General features: G+C 39.4%; 2 protein-coding genes across 2 annotated transcripts; one reads left to right on the forward strand and one right to left on the reverse strand.

Moving 5' to 3' along the window:
* The first annotated feature begins 1,206 nt into the window (after window positions 1–1,206).
* Window positions 1,207–8,241, forward strand: LOC133964393 (sialic acid-binding Ig-like lectin 12). The gene is made up of 8 exons (XM_062398437.1): window positions 1,207–1,525; window positions 1,867–2,274; window positions 2,889–3,209; window positions 4,324–4,599; window positions 5,470–5,730; window positions 6,373–6,454; window positions 6,551–6,611; window positions 7,535–8,241. Exons 1-8 carry the CDS (start codon window positions 1,465–1,467, stop codon window positions 7,730–7,732), a joined length of 1,668 nt encoding a protein of 555 aa, XP_062254421.1. The 5' UTR covers window positions 1,207–1,464; the 3' UTR covers window positions 7,733–8,241.
* A 2,273-nt stretch (window positions 8,242–10,514) lies between these two features.
* ubqln4 (ubiquilin 4) lies at window positions 10,515–16,358 on the reverse strand. Its single transcript, XM_062399555.1, has 7 exons — window positions 16,178–16,358; window positions 14,051–14,202; window positions 13,810–13,967; window positions 13,067–13,329; window positions 12,767–12,882; window positions 12,291–12,462; window positions 10,515–11,928 (listed from the first exon to the last, which is right to left on the reverse strand). The coding sequence occupies exons 1-7, from the start codon at window positions 16,331–16,333 to the stop codon at window positions 11,794–11,796; spliced, it is 1,152 nt and encodes a 383-aa protein (XP_062255539.1). The 5' UTR covers window positions 16,334–16,358; the 3' UTR covers window positions 10,515–11,793.
* Window positions 16,359–17,011: the final 653 nt, after the last annotated feature.

Here is a 17,011-nt window from a genome sequence, read left to right on the forward strand (position 1 = left end):
GACACACCATATGAATAACAATGACTCTGGAGAATGAGCCATTTCTCCTTTGGTAAAATGTCTCAATGTAGGCCCACTTTTTTCATAGTCAAACATAAAACAGCACACAAAAAAAAAAATTGTTTATTTTGGTACACACAGAGAACAGTACAGTACTGTTAACCGGCCTGCTCACCCCCCCCCCCCCCCCTTCACAAAAATGAATTAGGCATCACTGTAGAAAAGGAACAATATTGGATTACAGGTACAATACATGCATGTGTCAGTGCTGAATGTTGGTACTTACAAGCACAAGCTCTCACTGTAACTCCTTCATGCACCATGAACACTTGTTTCATCCGCATGGCAGTGCTAAGAATACGCTTGAATGTAGAGAGGCTGACGGTCTGGACGTTTCTAAATGTAGCATGGTCAGCCAGGATCCTAGTTTTTATTTGTCTGAGTGTGATAGAGTTGTTCTCACGAACCATATCTACAATTCCAGTCTCCTGTTCAGTTGTGTAAATGAGGTGAAATTGCTCAACAGACCTGAATGTTTAGAGATTTGAGTATTTGTGTGTCGTAGGTTGACGCTTTGAGATTTTACTTGAGAAGTGTGTGCAACAACTGAACATTGTGTGTAGTGTTTTGACAACAAGGTGATGTGTAATTGACATCAGAGTGTAAAGAATGAAAGTCAGAGTCTAATGCAGATAAGGGATTGTTAAGTAGCGCCAAATTGGGTCGAGTGATTGGTACATGAAGTGAAGTTTGTGCAAATTGTGCCGAATTTTCGCTTTTTGTGTGTTAACAACTGAGAAAAACTGTAATTCCTGTCTCAAACTGCGTCTACAGAACCAGTCTCAACTGGCTCGGACAAACAGCCTTAGTTCTTCTATATAGGATCCTTGCATTTGACTGTTGTCGATCTTCACTCTGAGATCCCTGTGACTCTCTTTGTTGATCTTTTCTGCAGAAAGCCCCTATTAAAATACACAAAGACAAATTTGGTGTTCCAGCCTCTTACACATCACAGTGTGTAAAAGCCTGTCGATGTGCACAGGAAACACATTTCTCAGCAGTGACTTCTTTAAACTGCTGAGTGTGATAATTCGGGAGGAGACAGAAAAGCATAAAGAGCAGAAGTCACTTCAGAGCAGAAACAGAGAGAGAGGGAGACAGAAAGGTAAAACACAACATTTAACTAATGCTTGACATATATAATGTTTTGAACTGTAAAGGTTTATATAACCATCTTTGCCTCATTCCTGGTTTTGCTGGTGAAGTGAAGGTGAGAGATGTAATACGATTCAGAGCTGCTGCTTGAACTCATAAAAGAGCGACTCAAGGAAAATCCGAACATGCAGCATCCATTTATAAGACGATGATTTCGTTGTGAGACTGTCCTCTGGTTCCGTTTCTGTATTTTCTGTGTCAGGTTCGTTGGAGGAAGAAGAAGAAGACACGAACTTTCATCGAATCAGGATGTTTGTTCTCATCTGGGTGACGCTGCTTTTCTCTGTGAGAGTCAGCGATACTGAGACAGGTGTTCACTTTTTAATTTACTCATATGCCAACTTTATAGTTATGAAGAAAATAGGTGGAAATAGTTTGCCATTAAAAACATTTGCTACTGACAAGGTTTTAATTTGGGATTAGGATTTCAACTATACATTTTTTTTCCAAAGTATTATACGTTGATTATTGGAATTCCACTGTGTCGTGTTTGCTGACATCATTTCATATATATATATACAAAACTGTGTAAAACTGACAGATTCACATGTTCTATTTTTTCCCGAAATAGACTTTCTTCTTTTTTTTGATATATTTTAAAAGTTTAAATAATCTCTCTCCCTGTTTTTCTCTTAATGTTTGCATTAACAGGTTCTTCAGTGTGGGGGAAAACGAGTTGTCCTTTGACGGATTACTGTAACACTCTAGTTGAAGGAAACATAACAGCGGAGGCCGGACTCTGTGTCGTGATACCATGCTCCTTCACTGTTCCTAGGAACATCCACATCTCACATATAGTTTGGTTTAAATGTGAACCGACTGAAAGGAGATGTGGTGATGGAGACATGATTTTCAACAGTGACCCCTCCAGCGATAAGGTTCAGTCGGCGTTTAAAGGACGAGTGTCACTGCTGGAGTCTGATGTGAGCCAGAAAAACTGCAGCATCATCGTCAATGACCTGAAGGAGTCGGACTCTGGAGCATATCAAGTAAGAGTTGAAGCTTTACCGTTGGAAGGTTCATTAACATTCTTCCAAAGAGCAAATGTCTCTGTTAAAGGTATGAACCATCCTGCTGTATGACATGTTTGGTGTGTTGGGGCCATAGGCTGCAAATAAACATGAACTACACTTCTCCATTTCCTTCCATGGTACAAAATACTTGTGATGCCACGTTGCACTTTTGGTGTCAAAGTTTGCACAATAGAGATGATGTGATGTAGAGTGATGTCAAAGTCCCGTCAGTCCATGGGCTCAACCGATTGTAGGACCAATTAAGATGTTTCATCCCGTTACAGAGGCTAACATCAAAAAACGTATTAGAACCAAACTTTCTGAAGAATCTGCACTTTGACAAACATCAGTGAGATAAGAACTCCCGGAAGTAACGGAAAAAATTGTTGTGAAAAGTTAATTTCACAACAGGGTGGCAGGGTTAATGTGGCAGGGTAAATGACCTGTACTGCAGCCAACCACCAGAGGGTGATCAAGGGAATTTGGCTTCACTTTAGTGGAGCCGTCATGTCGTTCATCTTTATTCACAGTCTATGGGTGGGACCTAAAGTAATTTTGGCAGTTGTTTAGCTGATGCAGATTCCTATAGTTGCAACATTTAAAATGAAGTGAATGACGACGTTCTCATCTGACTCCATTCATGAACTGGTCTCCCATCAGGTCTGAGTCAGAGGCCCACAGTGATGATTCCCCCTCTGACGGAAGGACAGCTGACCACACTGACCTGCACTGCTCCTGGTCTCTGCTCTGGATCTGAACCTACATTCACCTGGAGGTGGCGAGGAAGAGGAGAGAGCGACGCTGACCTCTCAGGAAACATCACGGCCTTCAAAACTGAGAATGTGGCTGAGTTCGCCAAGACAAGCAGCTCGAGTCTGTCCTTCTCCCCTTCAGCTGAACATCACAGAACCAACATCACCTGCACGGTCCTCTTCCAAGGAAATGTGAGCACAGTGGAGACAGCGACTCTGAATGTGACCTGTGAGTGGAAACTACTTAATTTCTGAGAGGCTGATTTTACAAATGGAAACTTTGTGCTTTAACCACATTATATGACTTTGCAACGTGTGTTTATCTATCGTAGATGTGAAGGAATTCAGATTAACCCAAAATGTGTTTGTGAGGGCCAGGTTCTGAATATGAAGTGCAGTGTTGAAGGTTTCCTTCAAACGGTGATCATGTGAACTAAAGTTTTTGACCAAAGCAGCAGAAATGGAACAGGAACAACTCTGCGGAAAACCACAATCAATGACTTGCTCTATTCCAAAGAAGAAAGAGGAACTGCCACTCTCTCTATCTTTGATGTCACAGCAGAGCTCAGGCCTCTTGTTTTAAAGCTTTGTCCCCCAACTTTTCTTAGTACATTAAATCGTATGGGCTGGACTGATGAAGAGGAGTTCAGGAGCTTCAGGAGAGGAGCTCCCTTTACCACAGATTGTTGGATCTTTTGCTCTGCAGAACTTTTACATTTACAAGAACCAATGAAACACAGACTAGAGGGAAGAACAACAGTACAATGATAATGTGCCTTCTTTAAAGAAGATTCTGCTTCCTCTCTACAGACCCCCCACTGAACCTAAACTGTCTATGAGGTCTGAGGTCACAGAAGGTCAGACCATCAGAGGCAGCTGCATTGTTGAAAGTATCCCACAGTCAACTCTCACCTTGATGAGGATCGACACAAATAATCAGTCTTTAATAATCACCGAAAATAATCTTTATTCACGACCCATCAACTCTCTCTACCACACGTTTACTGTGACTTCAGCCGACGCTGGCTGGTACTTCTGCCGTGCCCAGAACAATGAGGGCTCAAAGGACAGTGAGCAGAAGGAGTTGGTTGTGAAATGTGATTGTTTCAGCTGCTGCCTTTTTCTTCAACCAAAACAGATCAAACCAAAACTTTCCTTTAAAAAAACTATCCATGCAAAAGTAGCTTTTCTCATGTATTTAACTATTTAACTATAACTTCTAACAGTTGAAACAATAGCACCTGAGAAATTATGACCTAAAGTAAATGTGTCTATTTGATTAACTCATATTAGACAGTGGCCCAATCTGACAGTTCTGTTTTCTATATTTTTGGTTACTGCAGACAGTCCCAACAAAGTGACAGTTCAAGCCAATCCTGGTCTTGAGGTGAATGAAAATGTGTCGTTGACACTGAGCTGTTCTGCCGAGTCCAACCCACCAGTGAGCTCTGTCACCTGGAGGAAGACGACTGATGGGAGAGAGGAAATCATCCAACAGACTCAGACTCAGACCTTCAGGGTGAATTCATCCAGTCCCTCTGACAGTGGACTGTACAGCTGTGAAGCCACCAATGACATTGGAAGAGGAAAGTCACAGCCAGCTGAGGTTAGAGTCAGATGTGAGTAGAATGATGCACTTGTGATGGTGAATGGATAAACAAGGAGGATATATTCTACATTACTGTGTATAAAGTAAATACTGATCAGACGTGCTGGTTCCAAAAAGAAGAAAACATTACTCCACAATGTCAAAAACACCACAGGGTTCTTTTAACTATGGTGTAAATTAATTAATTCATTAAACTTATCCAACATTTCACTGAACTGAAAACGTCTATTTCAACATGACTAAAGTGGCTGTTGCCATAACATGATTTATTTAAATAGCACTTCTCAAAACAACGTTACAAATTGCTTCCCAAATAACAAAAAAGTAAAAACACATCAACATATGAATATAAATTAAAAAACTAATTAAATTTTTTTCAAAAATAAAAGAATAAAAACTAGACGTAAGATAAAAGTTTTAGTTTTAGTTTTAAGCTAGTCAGGGTGTTGCAGAGCTTCAGGGTTCTTGTTTCTAAAGCTCTGTTCCCAAACTTTGTCTTAGTACAAAAGCTTTGTTTATTATTTAACGACATTTCAAGTCGTTTATACTTCAAAAATCTGTTTCAGATAGACTTTTTGAACAAATAATTCAATATAACGTTTTTCAAACCAGCTAAAAAATAAGGATAAAAAAAGGAACAGTAACCTTAAATCAGTGGCTGTAGATTTTTTCAAAGAGAAATTGTTGAGAAAAAATTGGAAGTTTCACCAGGTGAATCTGAAGCTAGTCTGTTTTATCCTCCCATTTAAAGTTTCACATTCTTCTCAGTCTGGTTTTAAAGAGCAGCAATAATGTCACTTCACTTGTTGTGTTATTCATGTTTGATCTTTGATGATGTTCAGAAAATGACGTTGTCTTTTCTCCTGAATTTCCCGGCTAGTTGCACACACACACATCATGGAGTCGGCAGAGAAGCAGGAGCTTGATGGGAGGAGCTCCGTGATGCTGAGCTGCTTCAGTCACAGCTTTCCCCCAGTCCAACACTACTCATGGTACAGGAAGAGTCAGGGAGAGGAAAAGGATGAACTTGTGTCCAAGCATCAAAACCACACAGTGTACTCAAACCAGTCAGGAGTCTACTACTGCATCGCACAAAATGAAGCAGATCACAGTTTGTCTGATCCCGTCCATCTGTTTGAACGTGAGTGGATTTCAAGGTCTTATAACTGTGTGTTGTATTGCTCAGGAGACATGTGGGAGGTTTATATCAGATCATGTTTTCTGGTTGATGTTTGTGAACTTGAACTCTCAAGAAGGTCTTCAAGGAATTTCTTTAAACTTAAAATGTGAATGTTCAGTGTGATTCAGGAATGGAATTATAAGAATGTGGAGGTCAAAGGTTAAGATTGTGTCCTCACAAAACTGTGAACTAACAAAGCATACTTTTGCCTTGTAAAAGCAAATACACGAACGCCTTGAGGGAAAAAACACACAATTAGACTCAAGGAGTTGGTGATTTGATTTGGCAGTCAAAGGTCAAAGGTCATGGTCACAGTGGCCTCACAAAACACGTATCTTGGCCTTTTGAAATTCATTTTACAAAACTGCCTTCAGAAAAAAATTTCAACTTTTGATGAGAACTCAAAGATGTGAAGTGATCAGATATCAGTGGTCAAAGGTCAAAGTGGCCTCATCAGAATCTTGGTTGATGGAGGTAAAATCCTGCAGAACAGTATTTCTAGTTCAGTCTGAAATAAATGTCTGCTCATTGAATAAAGTTGAAACTAATTCTACATGTTCACAACTCAGTGTCTATATGATGCTCTCTCTCTTCTGACTACAGGAGACTATCTGGAGAACCTGAGGTTCCTCGTTTTTGCTCTACTTCTCCTGATGATTATCAGTGTAATTGTGGTAAATTTAAGGTGAATGAATAAGAAGTGCATTTGATCAAATTCAATAAATACATTTCAGAGATGGTCTGGCTTGTTTTACCACATCATGTCCCTCTATGTTTTCAGATACTGGAGGAAATCTGCTCAACAAGGAAAAATAAACAATGAATCCCCTTCTGGTTTTTCGGTAATGACACATTTGTTTAAACTTAAAAATCTACTTCTAATTGACAATTTGTATATTGGAAATCAGAGCAAACAATGATTATGGAGAGCACAGGTATAAGATTCAGGATATTTAAGACTCTGCTTCATCAGTTCTGACCTGTTACAGCTGTAAAACTACAAATTCTTCTAAATACTCTAAATGATGTCATAATTTCAATAATATGTAATCCAATATGTTTTAATTGTGATATTACAAAGCCTCCAAAGTTCCAGAATGTTTTGTTAATTTTATGTACCCTCTGCACCATTGTAAATGAGGGTCTTATTCCTCAATGTGTTTTCCGAGGCTTAAATAAATAATCAATCAATGTTGAGAACACAATATCCAAGGATGTGAAACAAAACAACAAAATGTGAACATTAGATTTTAAAATGATAAAAAAAAATAAAAAAAATCTATCATGATATCTACAATCCCTCAAACCATGTCGAGCTACCGGCTTCCATCTTCTATCATCAGTATAATCCGGCTCTACAGTCAGATGTGTCTTTTACTGTTCAAGCTGTTGCTTTTCCCTCCTTGTTCTTCCATATCCTGCCCTCACTGTTTGCACTGTCAGCAGCTGTCTATCAGTACACTTATATCTCAGTATACTGGGGCAAGTGATGAAAAAACTACCTGTACAGCATCCATTTTAGAGCATGAATGAAGAGATTCAGTTGCTGCTTGATAATCATGTGGTTAGAGGAAACAAAAATCGTCAGGAGATGAAACCTCCCCTTCACCCATTTATTCTGTGCAACAAACAAAACAATTAAATCAAGGAAAATGTCTGCAAGTCCTAAAAGAATCAGATGTGAGACTTATAGTAACTTTATTGTGCATTACATCCAGAGATTGTCACTCAAATAATCTATAAACTACCTTCACTCTCATCCTAGAATGAACCAGAGAGCCTGCAGGACTATGATGACGTTGGTAATGCAGCTGCACGTGCACCAACATCTCCAAATCTCTTTGACGACCACACCAGTGAAGGTGAAGTGGAGCTGAACTTTCCACAGGTGAGATTCACAGCGACGCCCCGAAGTCAGACGACCAACAGAGACTCCAGCTGCTCACACCAAGATGAGAGTTAATACTCTGACGTCAGGATTTGACCTGAGATGTTCTCGTCCTGCTTTTTACAGCTACCTCGGGCCTGAGGAAGTTTATATTCACAATAATTCATCACAGAGAGTCTGAAGAGTTCATGTGTTAAATCGTGTTGCCAGTTGGAGTATTTTAAAACTAGTTAGCAAGAAGGCACAGAAGTTACATTACTGAGCTAAAATATAATATATCAATATTTAAAACTGTTAATTAAAGGTTCTGGAGAAAATAGTGAACAAAGCTAATTGTGAGGGATAAATGGTTAAAATCTTTATTTTGAAACTTAAAATGTAAAATTATTGTATTAATGACTTTGTATATAATCTCTCTCTATATATATATATATATAAATGACATGCAGTTAGACAAGAAATGCTGAGAATCACTGCTGAATGTTTTTTTTGTGCTTTCTAGTTTTGTGAACTTAATCCAAACCCACTCATCTGAAATGTAAATATCCTGTAGCTCAAAATAAAATGAAATATGTTGGAACAAATGATGAACTTTAAAGTTTATTGACATTTTTGTTGGATTTGTGAACATGTCACAGCGTGAAAGAGTTTCTGAAGAATTCATGTACACACAAACAAAATAAATGACTTTATCATAAACTTAATCTCTTGAGAATCCAAAGTAAAGGTACAGATTCTGAGACATTAGGATATTATTAGATACGTTATTACATTTTCTTACAGGTGCATCGATGAGTAAGTATTGTTAGTTGACATGGAGCCAGGCCCATAGCTGGAGGGCAGTATCCCCCGATCTAACTATGCACATTTTAAGATGTTTTGAGATCAGCTATTGGTTAACAGTAGCTTCAACAGCACGTCAGTGAACAATAGCTTAATGACTTACCATTGTGTTTGAGTTTACATCATTTTGTATTTAAACTACAGAAACGTGTCTCAAACAGTTCATCCACATAAGCAAAATGTGTTATACAGTAAATACCATATTATTATAATATCTCGCTTGGTGTGTATTAACCTTGGTGGTGGAGAGAGAGAGAGAGAGAGAGAGAGAGAGAGAGAGAGAGAGAGAGAGAGAGAGAGAGAGAGAGAGAGAGAAACTCACGAAATCCGTGATTTCAAAGCCTTGTCCAGCTGTTTACTGACCTTTGTCATGTTTAATGAAGAGAGAGAGAGAGAGAGAGAGAGAGGGAGAGAGATACAGGCAGACAGACAGGCAGAGAATTTAAAGGCAATTTTACTTTTCTACAAATTAAACAAGTTCACTAGTTTTTTTTCATTTAAGATCGTAATTATTGAAATGAAAGGTAGGTCTTCAGTTGAGCTAGATGACAGTCTGGTGAGGTATATTCTGGTTTATTATTAGTGTAATGCTGCTTATGCTTCAACTCTGTAAGTTGTTTTTGCCTATTATTCATTTATTTATTCAATTTGATAATTTGAGTTAGTTTGTTAGCAAAAATAAACAAGTTGAAAATATCCTGCTGTTTTTTTAATTATTTATTTATTATAATTATTTTTAATTTCACAAAATAATTTTGGTGACGGGTGCCCTTTTTTGGGGGGGGTTTGATCACCTGCCGCCCAAGATGTATGAGGTGTTTATGTTTCTTAGTGTCTTCTTAATTTGTCTTTAATCTGTTATTAATGTTTCGTCAGCCAATTAATGTCCATGCTTTGTGAGGGCTCCTGAGCCGGACTCCACAATGCTTATCATATCCATTGGCGTTACTGGAGAAAGTTTCTTTACATTGACTCTGACATAGGCTGGATTCTGTTTCATCAGAACATGGGGTTGAACCTCCAACAATGCTCCACCCAAAATCTGTCAGGATGCCGTAGGGCTCGTCATCTTTCCAGTAAACACCCGTCTGGGCACTAGTGTTCCTGGACAGACTGTTTCATGTGTGACATCAAAGGCAGCTTCTGTTAAACAGTTCGGTATCAAAGGCAACTGCCTTTACATATAAGTGAAAGTTTCAGTTGCCACTGGAGGAACCTCTCAGCTGCCGCTGCTACGATTTGAGCTTGACCTTACTGTAGAGATGGCAGAGGAAAGCAGCAGCGACCACGTGGAGGATTTCAATGTGTATGACTCCACCAGTCTTTCCAGCGTCAATCCCTAAAATGACCTGAGCGCGTTAGGCCACCAGTCTTTCAACTGCACCCAGAAAAAAACATCATCCAGGTTTGTTGCTGTACTTTTAAAAGTTGACTTTTATAAATAACCCTATTAAAAAAAAGTAAACAAAACAGACTGAGCTGAACAGACTATGCTAGCGGTTAGCTGTAATGCTAGGGAGAAGTTTTTCCAAGAGCTCCAGGACGCTCACTCATTCCATCACAAAGTGGCCGTCAATGGCCTGTGCATCGATAACACAGTGGTCCCAGTTTGGGGGTTTTAAACTGTGGTTCCCTTATATCGGAGGGCCGGCTAGCAACAAAAAAATCCTACAAACCATCTGAAAGAAGATTATGGAGATATAAATAAAATGTTCTGCTTCAAAGGTGATATAAAACACATTTAAACAATGAAAATATTGAATTTCCCATAAAGAATAAAATGAATGTCCGCCATTTTGTTTTCACGAAGAGGGAGAAGAGCATAGAACCTGCAGAGTCAAAGTAAAGGAACTTCCTCCAGTTACACCAATGGATATTATAAGCATCCTGGAGTCCGACTCAGGAGCCCTCACAAGGCACGAACATTAATTGACTGATGAAACATTAATAACAGCTCATTGCACAGTCGTGCTCGGGCCTAATAACCTAGGGAAAGAGAATCATGGGCAACGGATGAGTGAACAAAAGAGTAATTTATTAATAATGAACTGAAAACAAATTTCTTAAAAGGAAAGACACTGACAAACAGCAGTACAAATTTAAGTCACAACCACAACCTAAACAAATGAGATGGTCACGCAACCAAAACAGCAGACACAGCTTAACAGAGGAGATCACCAAATCCACATGTGCAACATGGCACCCTGGGGCTGACTGTACATTTACTCTGTTTAATCTCTTTCTCCATCACTGCACAGAACTGTCAGAGACTAAGACATTAAATGAACCTATTTTAGATTCGGAGGAGGGGGGGTTGTAAGCTAAACATTACAACCAGGGATTCAAATCAACTAAACTTTATGCAATTATTTTCTCATCTACAAACATTTGGTTGAAAGTCCAAAGGTAGACAAAAGATTTTACGTTTAATCTTTGCAGTATTCTGCAGTTTTATCAAATACATTAAGGTATGACACAACATGTATGGAAATACACAACCATATTATGTAAAATGGCTTGTTGTCATTTGTAACCATTAATGGAATTTACTTTACCTCCTTACTAATGTGAGAAAACCCACCAACAAAATCATGTCGAGCCAATGTTGCTTTACAGTTTATTTTATCTTATTCTAACATAACAGTATCATAGCCTTGGTCCAACAACCTGAACATTTCACTTTCTCCTTCTCCTGGAAACATTAACGCAGCAGAAACAACCATGAAAATCTGATGAAGTACTTAAACAGTTCTGAGGAAAGAAAATATGTGTAAAAAAAGAAATCAGGATTAAATATTATAGATAAGTTAATAAATTCCTGTCAATTAGGAAAGATTAAGGCTCAAGAGTGAAAATAAATCACATAAAAAACAAGCCGAGTGCCGAGAGAGGAACATCACCCGACCTACTGCAACAGAACCCAGTTTTAAAACTCTTAGACTAAAATACAATACTTTTTTTATTATTAAATAATGTAAAAACAACTACTTAACTTCAATTTCTCTGCGTCCTCATGTGGAAGACGTCATTATGCATCAGTCATGCCTGAAACTGTCTCCGTCTGCACTAGTAAGAGAAACTGTGGCTGTGACCGTTGTGGGGTCTGATTTTCAGATTATTGGAAACAAGTGACAGTAACAGCTCTAACTCAATCTGGGGTTCAGGTCAGACTTCAATGTCCCAGAGGACTGAATTTATCTACATCAAATTAATTAAATATATTTTAAAATCTCCCTCCCTAGTCCCCAACTCCAACATTCTTTCCAGCGTCGATCCCCAAAAGGAACGGAGCCTTAGACCAACAGTCTTTCAACGGCAGCGTTGACGTCCCCTCCGGTCGCGATAAGCGCCTGCAGGTTAGCTTCCCGGTTGATGAAGCCCATGGCGTTGAGCTGGTCAAGCTGCTGCTGAAAACGAGCCTCCGGCACCTGAAGGTGAAGGTGTGAGGGAAGACACGACTTAGGGTAGTGATAACTGTCAGTATGTTGTGAGAGAGAAGACACAAATTCTTGGGTTTAACTATATTTAAAGTACTTCTACTTCGTGCACAATTTCTGCATCATAATACAAGGACAAACTTCTCCTTTCATATGTCATGATACATTTTTCTGTATAGGTCTTTAAACTGTGAATAACATTAAACCCTTTTACTTTCACTTAAAAAAAAAGTATTTTAATCTTACCTATTTGAACCTGTATTAATGTATAATGCAAGTCACATTTACAGACAACATTATCGATTTGTCTTTCTCAATAAATTAACAAGTTGTTGCATCCTGGTTAAACGTACCGATGCTCCACCGCCTGAAAACATCTGTAAAATCTGCTGCATCTGCTGAGAGGGAATAGATCCTGGTGGTAAGGCAGCAGAGGGGGAGTTCTGTGCAGGGACAATGCCCCCTGCGGCTGGAGGTACACTGCCCCCTGTGGCTGGAGGAACTGTGAGACCACCAGTAGGCACACTGGCGGTAAAGGAATACATTAAAATAAATACAAAATAAAGCTTTATAGCAGCTTTAAATACCTGAGAGAGAGTAAACCCTCTTTAAATGAATATATAATTATGTAAAGTGATACTAAACTGAACACAACATGCTAGTATTTAGCAACACAACCTTCCCTAAACATCAAGAGTTCGCCCTGAAGTTACGATGTTTGGAAGAATTTTCTTTCTACCAACATCTTAATAATAATAATAGCTTGGATTAATCTACCGCCTTTCAAGAGACTCAAGGAGGAATATGTGGAATCGGGTGTAACTGGTACCTGGACACGAATCCTGGCACTTCCGTCTGTAATATCTGCAGGCCCTGTTGGATCTGCTCTAGGGCCTGTCTGACTCTGGGGTTGGTCATCGTAGAAAGGGTTTCAGGATTCTGCAACTGCTCAAAGAAAATTAGATAGAAAAAAAAAATCACCTTTAAGACCTGCCGAGCCCCGACGTCCTGAAAATATATATTTTCATATTGTCTTGGGCACAAATGTAAACTTGGAAATCCCCATGCCTTTCCTGCTGAACGGGACATGGTAAATGTTCAATGACACAAATGAAAGCTCTGCTCTGACCTGTCTCATAAACTCAGGGTTGTTGAACATGCGAGAAACGTTTGGGTTTTGTTCGAGGAGCTGCTGCATCGGAGAATTGCCTGGCATCATCTGTCTCATCAGGTCTGGGTTGGACATCACGTTCCGGAACATCGGATTCCCCATGATCTGCGACAGCATCTGTGGGTTGGACATCATCTGCCTCTGCATCTGCTGCTGCATCTCCATTAAGTTGGGTGAACCCATGCCGAGACCTAACAAGCCGGACAGGTCGCCGAGTCCACCTGAGGAGGAAGGATACAGGTCAACAAGTTTTTGGCAGGTGTGTGGGAAATGTGGCATGGTGGAACCAATAACATGTTGTATCTCATTGAGTGCACGGGGCGAATAACGTATGTAGGTAGACAGATGACACATGCAGCAGTACAACAATGTGTGGTGTCTCTACAAGACCAGATGACACTTAACGCTTCAGCTTACCTTACTGAAAAGCTATTAGCAAATTAGAGGGACAAACCAAGACCTTTCCCCAATTCTGAAGACCCTGCCTCATGCTGAGAGCTACAGATTCATCTGCCTTGCATTCTAGGTATATTAATCAGGGTGAGTTTCTTTCTTCAGCACACATGTAACACAGAAACACGACCAGACTTCAGACTCAGTCCTCTTAGAAAGCTCAAAAAGTCTTATAAAAAAAACTTCATACCCTGAATCTCCCTGCAAAGCAAAAAGCAACAAAATAAATGTATGTTAAACATTCTTACTCATTGCATCAGCAGGTTGTATCGGTGTCTGACCGGTGCTGCCTGCTACAGTGGGGCTGGGGCTGCTGCTGCTGGTGGTGCTGGTACTGGTAGTGATGGTGTTCTGTTGAGGTGGTGAAGTAGTGGAGATGGTCTGAGATGCACGGCCATCTGTTGATCTTAAGAGACAGCAGACATCAAATAATAATCTCACCACATGTAAGCAAGACCTCTTAACACAGATCTCATAGACTATACTTACTTTGGAATGTTCTTGATAACAAGATGAACGGTGTGTCCGTCTTTGATGCCATACTGCTTCAGAGTATCATTATCCTTTAGAACCTTCCCTGTGAATATCAGCACCAGTTGGTTCTGGGGGGCCTCATATCGTTTGGATACTTCCTGTCTAAACTGGACACATGAGAAAATAAAGAATGACGGTAAATTACCAGCAGGTTAAAGTCAGGAAGAAATGCAAGTTTCTGAGATTTAATTAGTTGCAAATATTAGAGAGGATCAGAACTACATAAGAACAACATTATCCTACATTAATATGCAATCTGGTGCACCTCTTTTGAGGATGGGTGCTTTGTGAAGATCTCGTTCTAAAATTATTTTAGTTCACACTGTGCCCACATGGTGGTTACACCTGAAACAAAAGTCCCACAAGTAAAACTGCAACGTGTACCATATACAAGTTTCGAACCATTTATTCTTAGAAGTATTTGCTTGGTGTCTTTTTGCAGTTATTACTGTCAAACTAGATAATAAAATAAATTCTATGGTGTTGTTTCTCAGTAGGCATTTGTTTTTCCAATTTGCAGTTATCACTTCGGTACAGGGTTAGTAGCATACAGCTGTTAAAGTATTATGTATAGGTTATATTTCTAAATGTACTGGTATCGGATCAGTACTTGGTTTTGACAAAGTCTAGATCGGAATTGTGAAAGAAAAATAGCATTTGAAAATCTCTTATTATACTACCAATTAACATACAAAAAAAAACAAGTATTCACCTAAAAACGAATGATTAGTTAAAGATTATTAGTTAAAGATTATTTGTAAGAAAAACTGCGCGTGACACTGCCAACTACAGTTTGAATTTGATGCAGCAAAGCTTTTGTTAAATATCTGGACATGAGTGCACCACAGGGGGCTGGTCACAGAGGTTACACCCTCAGATTGTGTTGGGAAAAAGTTACACAGATCAGCATAGAAGTGTGGGTGATCACTATCAGCACTCTGGTTTGTTTAGTGATGCTGGTCAACAGCGCCCTGCCTCCTAGGGAAAAGTTGACTTATCAGCGAGCTGTCAGCTTCACCAGAAGACAGATAATGTAAGATAAGATAAGTCTTCTGTTTTTGATGTTTCTCCTGTTTGTAGAGTAACATCTAATCTCTCTCGGCCACAACGGTTTAACCAGGGCCTGGTGGGAAACCGGTTCTCTTCTTCTTCTTCTTCTCCAAAGGGCTTTTGAAGACTTATTTAGTTATAACTTTGGCATATCTTCCTCACTTCATAGAGCTCATTACATCAAGTTTTTGAATTAATGATTTAGTATCTCAAATTAAAAAGGGTTAGTTTGCGTTTGTATTAACTTAAACTTTCTTTTGAGTTCAGTTGAATTTTCCTATATTCTACTTTAAATACTGGGAAACTCATTAATTGCAAATAGAGAAACTGCTTCCCCATTATTAAGGAGCTTTTTTATTATTGTGAGATATTAATCATCTCATAGATCTAGTCCACGCTTATTGACCCACCCTCTCTCTCTTTTGGGTTACAGTCATTTCAATCCATTACATATTCCACAGACCCGTCCGAAGACATGTGGTGACCAAGCTTTTGGGACATTTGCGTGGAAGTTGAATCGTAGCTAAATCTTCAAGTTTCATAGGCAGATTATTTCTACCTGTGCACTTCACTGGACTCTGCATTATTCTCTCTAGATCGTACATGTGTTTGTTTTCTGTTTTTTGAGGATCTGCATGGCGTCTTATTGTTGCCCTGTGACGCACTTTGTGACTCTTGTCTGGGAGATGTTCTTCACAATCAAACATTAGCATCTGTCTTTGCTATGTGAGTCCAATGACACGCCAATGAGCTCACACAGCAAAGATGGTTGAGAACCTGTATTTCCACAAACTGCATCGCCCCCCCTAGAAAAACACGTCGGTGGTTTTGGGCAGATTAAAATAAAATAACAACATCTGATATGTACAAAATGTCCACAGTTCGAACGTGTTGATCTTTCACCCCTAATTCCCAGTGATCGATGGGAAGATGTGTCACAAACCAGTGGAGTAATTAACGTCAGACCAGCTGACAGCTGCAGGTGGAGCTAGCTAACCTCGTAGCACGATGGAAGCGGGTCAATGGACGCACCTGGGAAACAGTGGACTCCTCCCAGATCGCGATTTTCTCCGTCCCCTCCGGCGTCCGGACGTTAATCACCATCGAGTTGCCTCCGGGAGATTCATCTTTATTCGCAGTGACGTCCTGCGTGTGGTCGCTGCTACTGCTGCTGCTCTTCTCCGCCATCTTTACCGATTTCTTCTTCTGCTGTCGTTCCGGGCAGAGTTGAATTTGCGTCGGGGTGCTGCCGCCGTCTATCGATGCCCAGCTGAACTGCAGGCTCCGCAGTTTGAAAGAATAAGAAAGTGACATATTTTTCGTGATGGTTGTTTTGTGTGTGTGTGATATTTATTGTACCAGAGTTGTAAAGTAACTTACTTATATACAGAACTGAAATATTACTTTATAATATATATTTACAAATGTATATAATCATTTTCATAAATATTTACATACTATATATCCCATACAAGTATTGCATGCAACTTATTATTACTTATTGCTTTAGTGTTGCAAATTTCCCCAATGTGAGACTTATTAAGGATTATCTTATTTTATCTTTAATACACAAATAGCACTTAGTGGTATGCAGATCTCAGCCAAGTCCCAACAGTCCCCATAAATTCAACAAATCTGCACCACACTCATAAATATTAGTCTACGATATTTGCCAGATGTTTTTTCATCAAGATCTGACCCGAGCCATGCAACACACATTATTCATTCATTATATGTCAGTAATAGCGGACAGATCTTTAGCAACATAACAGTGTGGAAATACTCTTTTAACCAAGTAAAATTATATTTTATTATTTAAATAATTACCAAAGGTTTAAGTATTCCATTGCAAAAGGGCCTATTTCA

Source organism: Platichthys flesus, chromosome 11, assembly GCF_949316205.1.
Source record: "Platichthys flesus chromosome 11, fPlaFle2.1, whole genome shotgun sequence".
In the NCBI taxonomy this organism is placed as follows: Eukaryota; Metazoa; Chordata; class Actinopteri; order Pleuronectiformes; family Pleuronectidae; genus Platichthys; species Platichthys flesus.

What these genes read in the sequence shown, in the direction of transcription:
- LOC133964393 (XM_062398437.1), top strand. Translation starts at nt 1,465, where the DNA reads ATGTTTGTTCTCATCTGGGTGACGCTGCTTTTCTCTGTGAGAGTCAGC. An exon ending in AGCTGAGGTTAGAGTCAGAT is followed by an intron (nt 4,600 to 5,469) that starts GTGAGTAGAATG and finishes TTTCCCGGCTAG; the next exon opens with TTGCACACACACACATCATG. An exon ending in AATCCCCTTCTGGTTTTTCG is followed by an intron (nt 6,612 to 7,534) that starts GTAATGACACAT and finishes CTCTCATCCTAG; the next exon opens with AATGAACCAGAGAGCCTGCA.
- ubqln4 (XM_062399555.1), bottom strand. Translation starts at nt 16,333, where the DNA reads ATGGCGGAGAAGAGCAGCAGCAGTAGCAGCGACCACACGCAGGACGTC. An exon ending in ACCCTGAGTTTATGAGACAG is followed by an intron (nt 12,883 to 13,066) that starts GTCAGAGCAGAG and finishes TTCTTTGAGCAG; the next exon opens with TTGCAGAATCCTGAAACCCT. An exon ending in TTTCAGGCGGTGGAGCATCG is followed by an intron (nt 11,929 to 12,290) that starts GTACGTTTAACC and finishes CTTCACCTTCAG; the next exon opens with GTGCCGGAGGCTCGTTTTCA.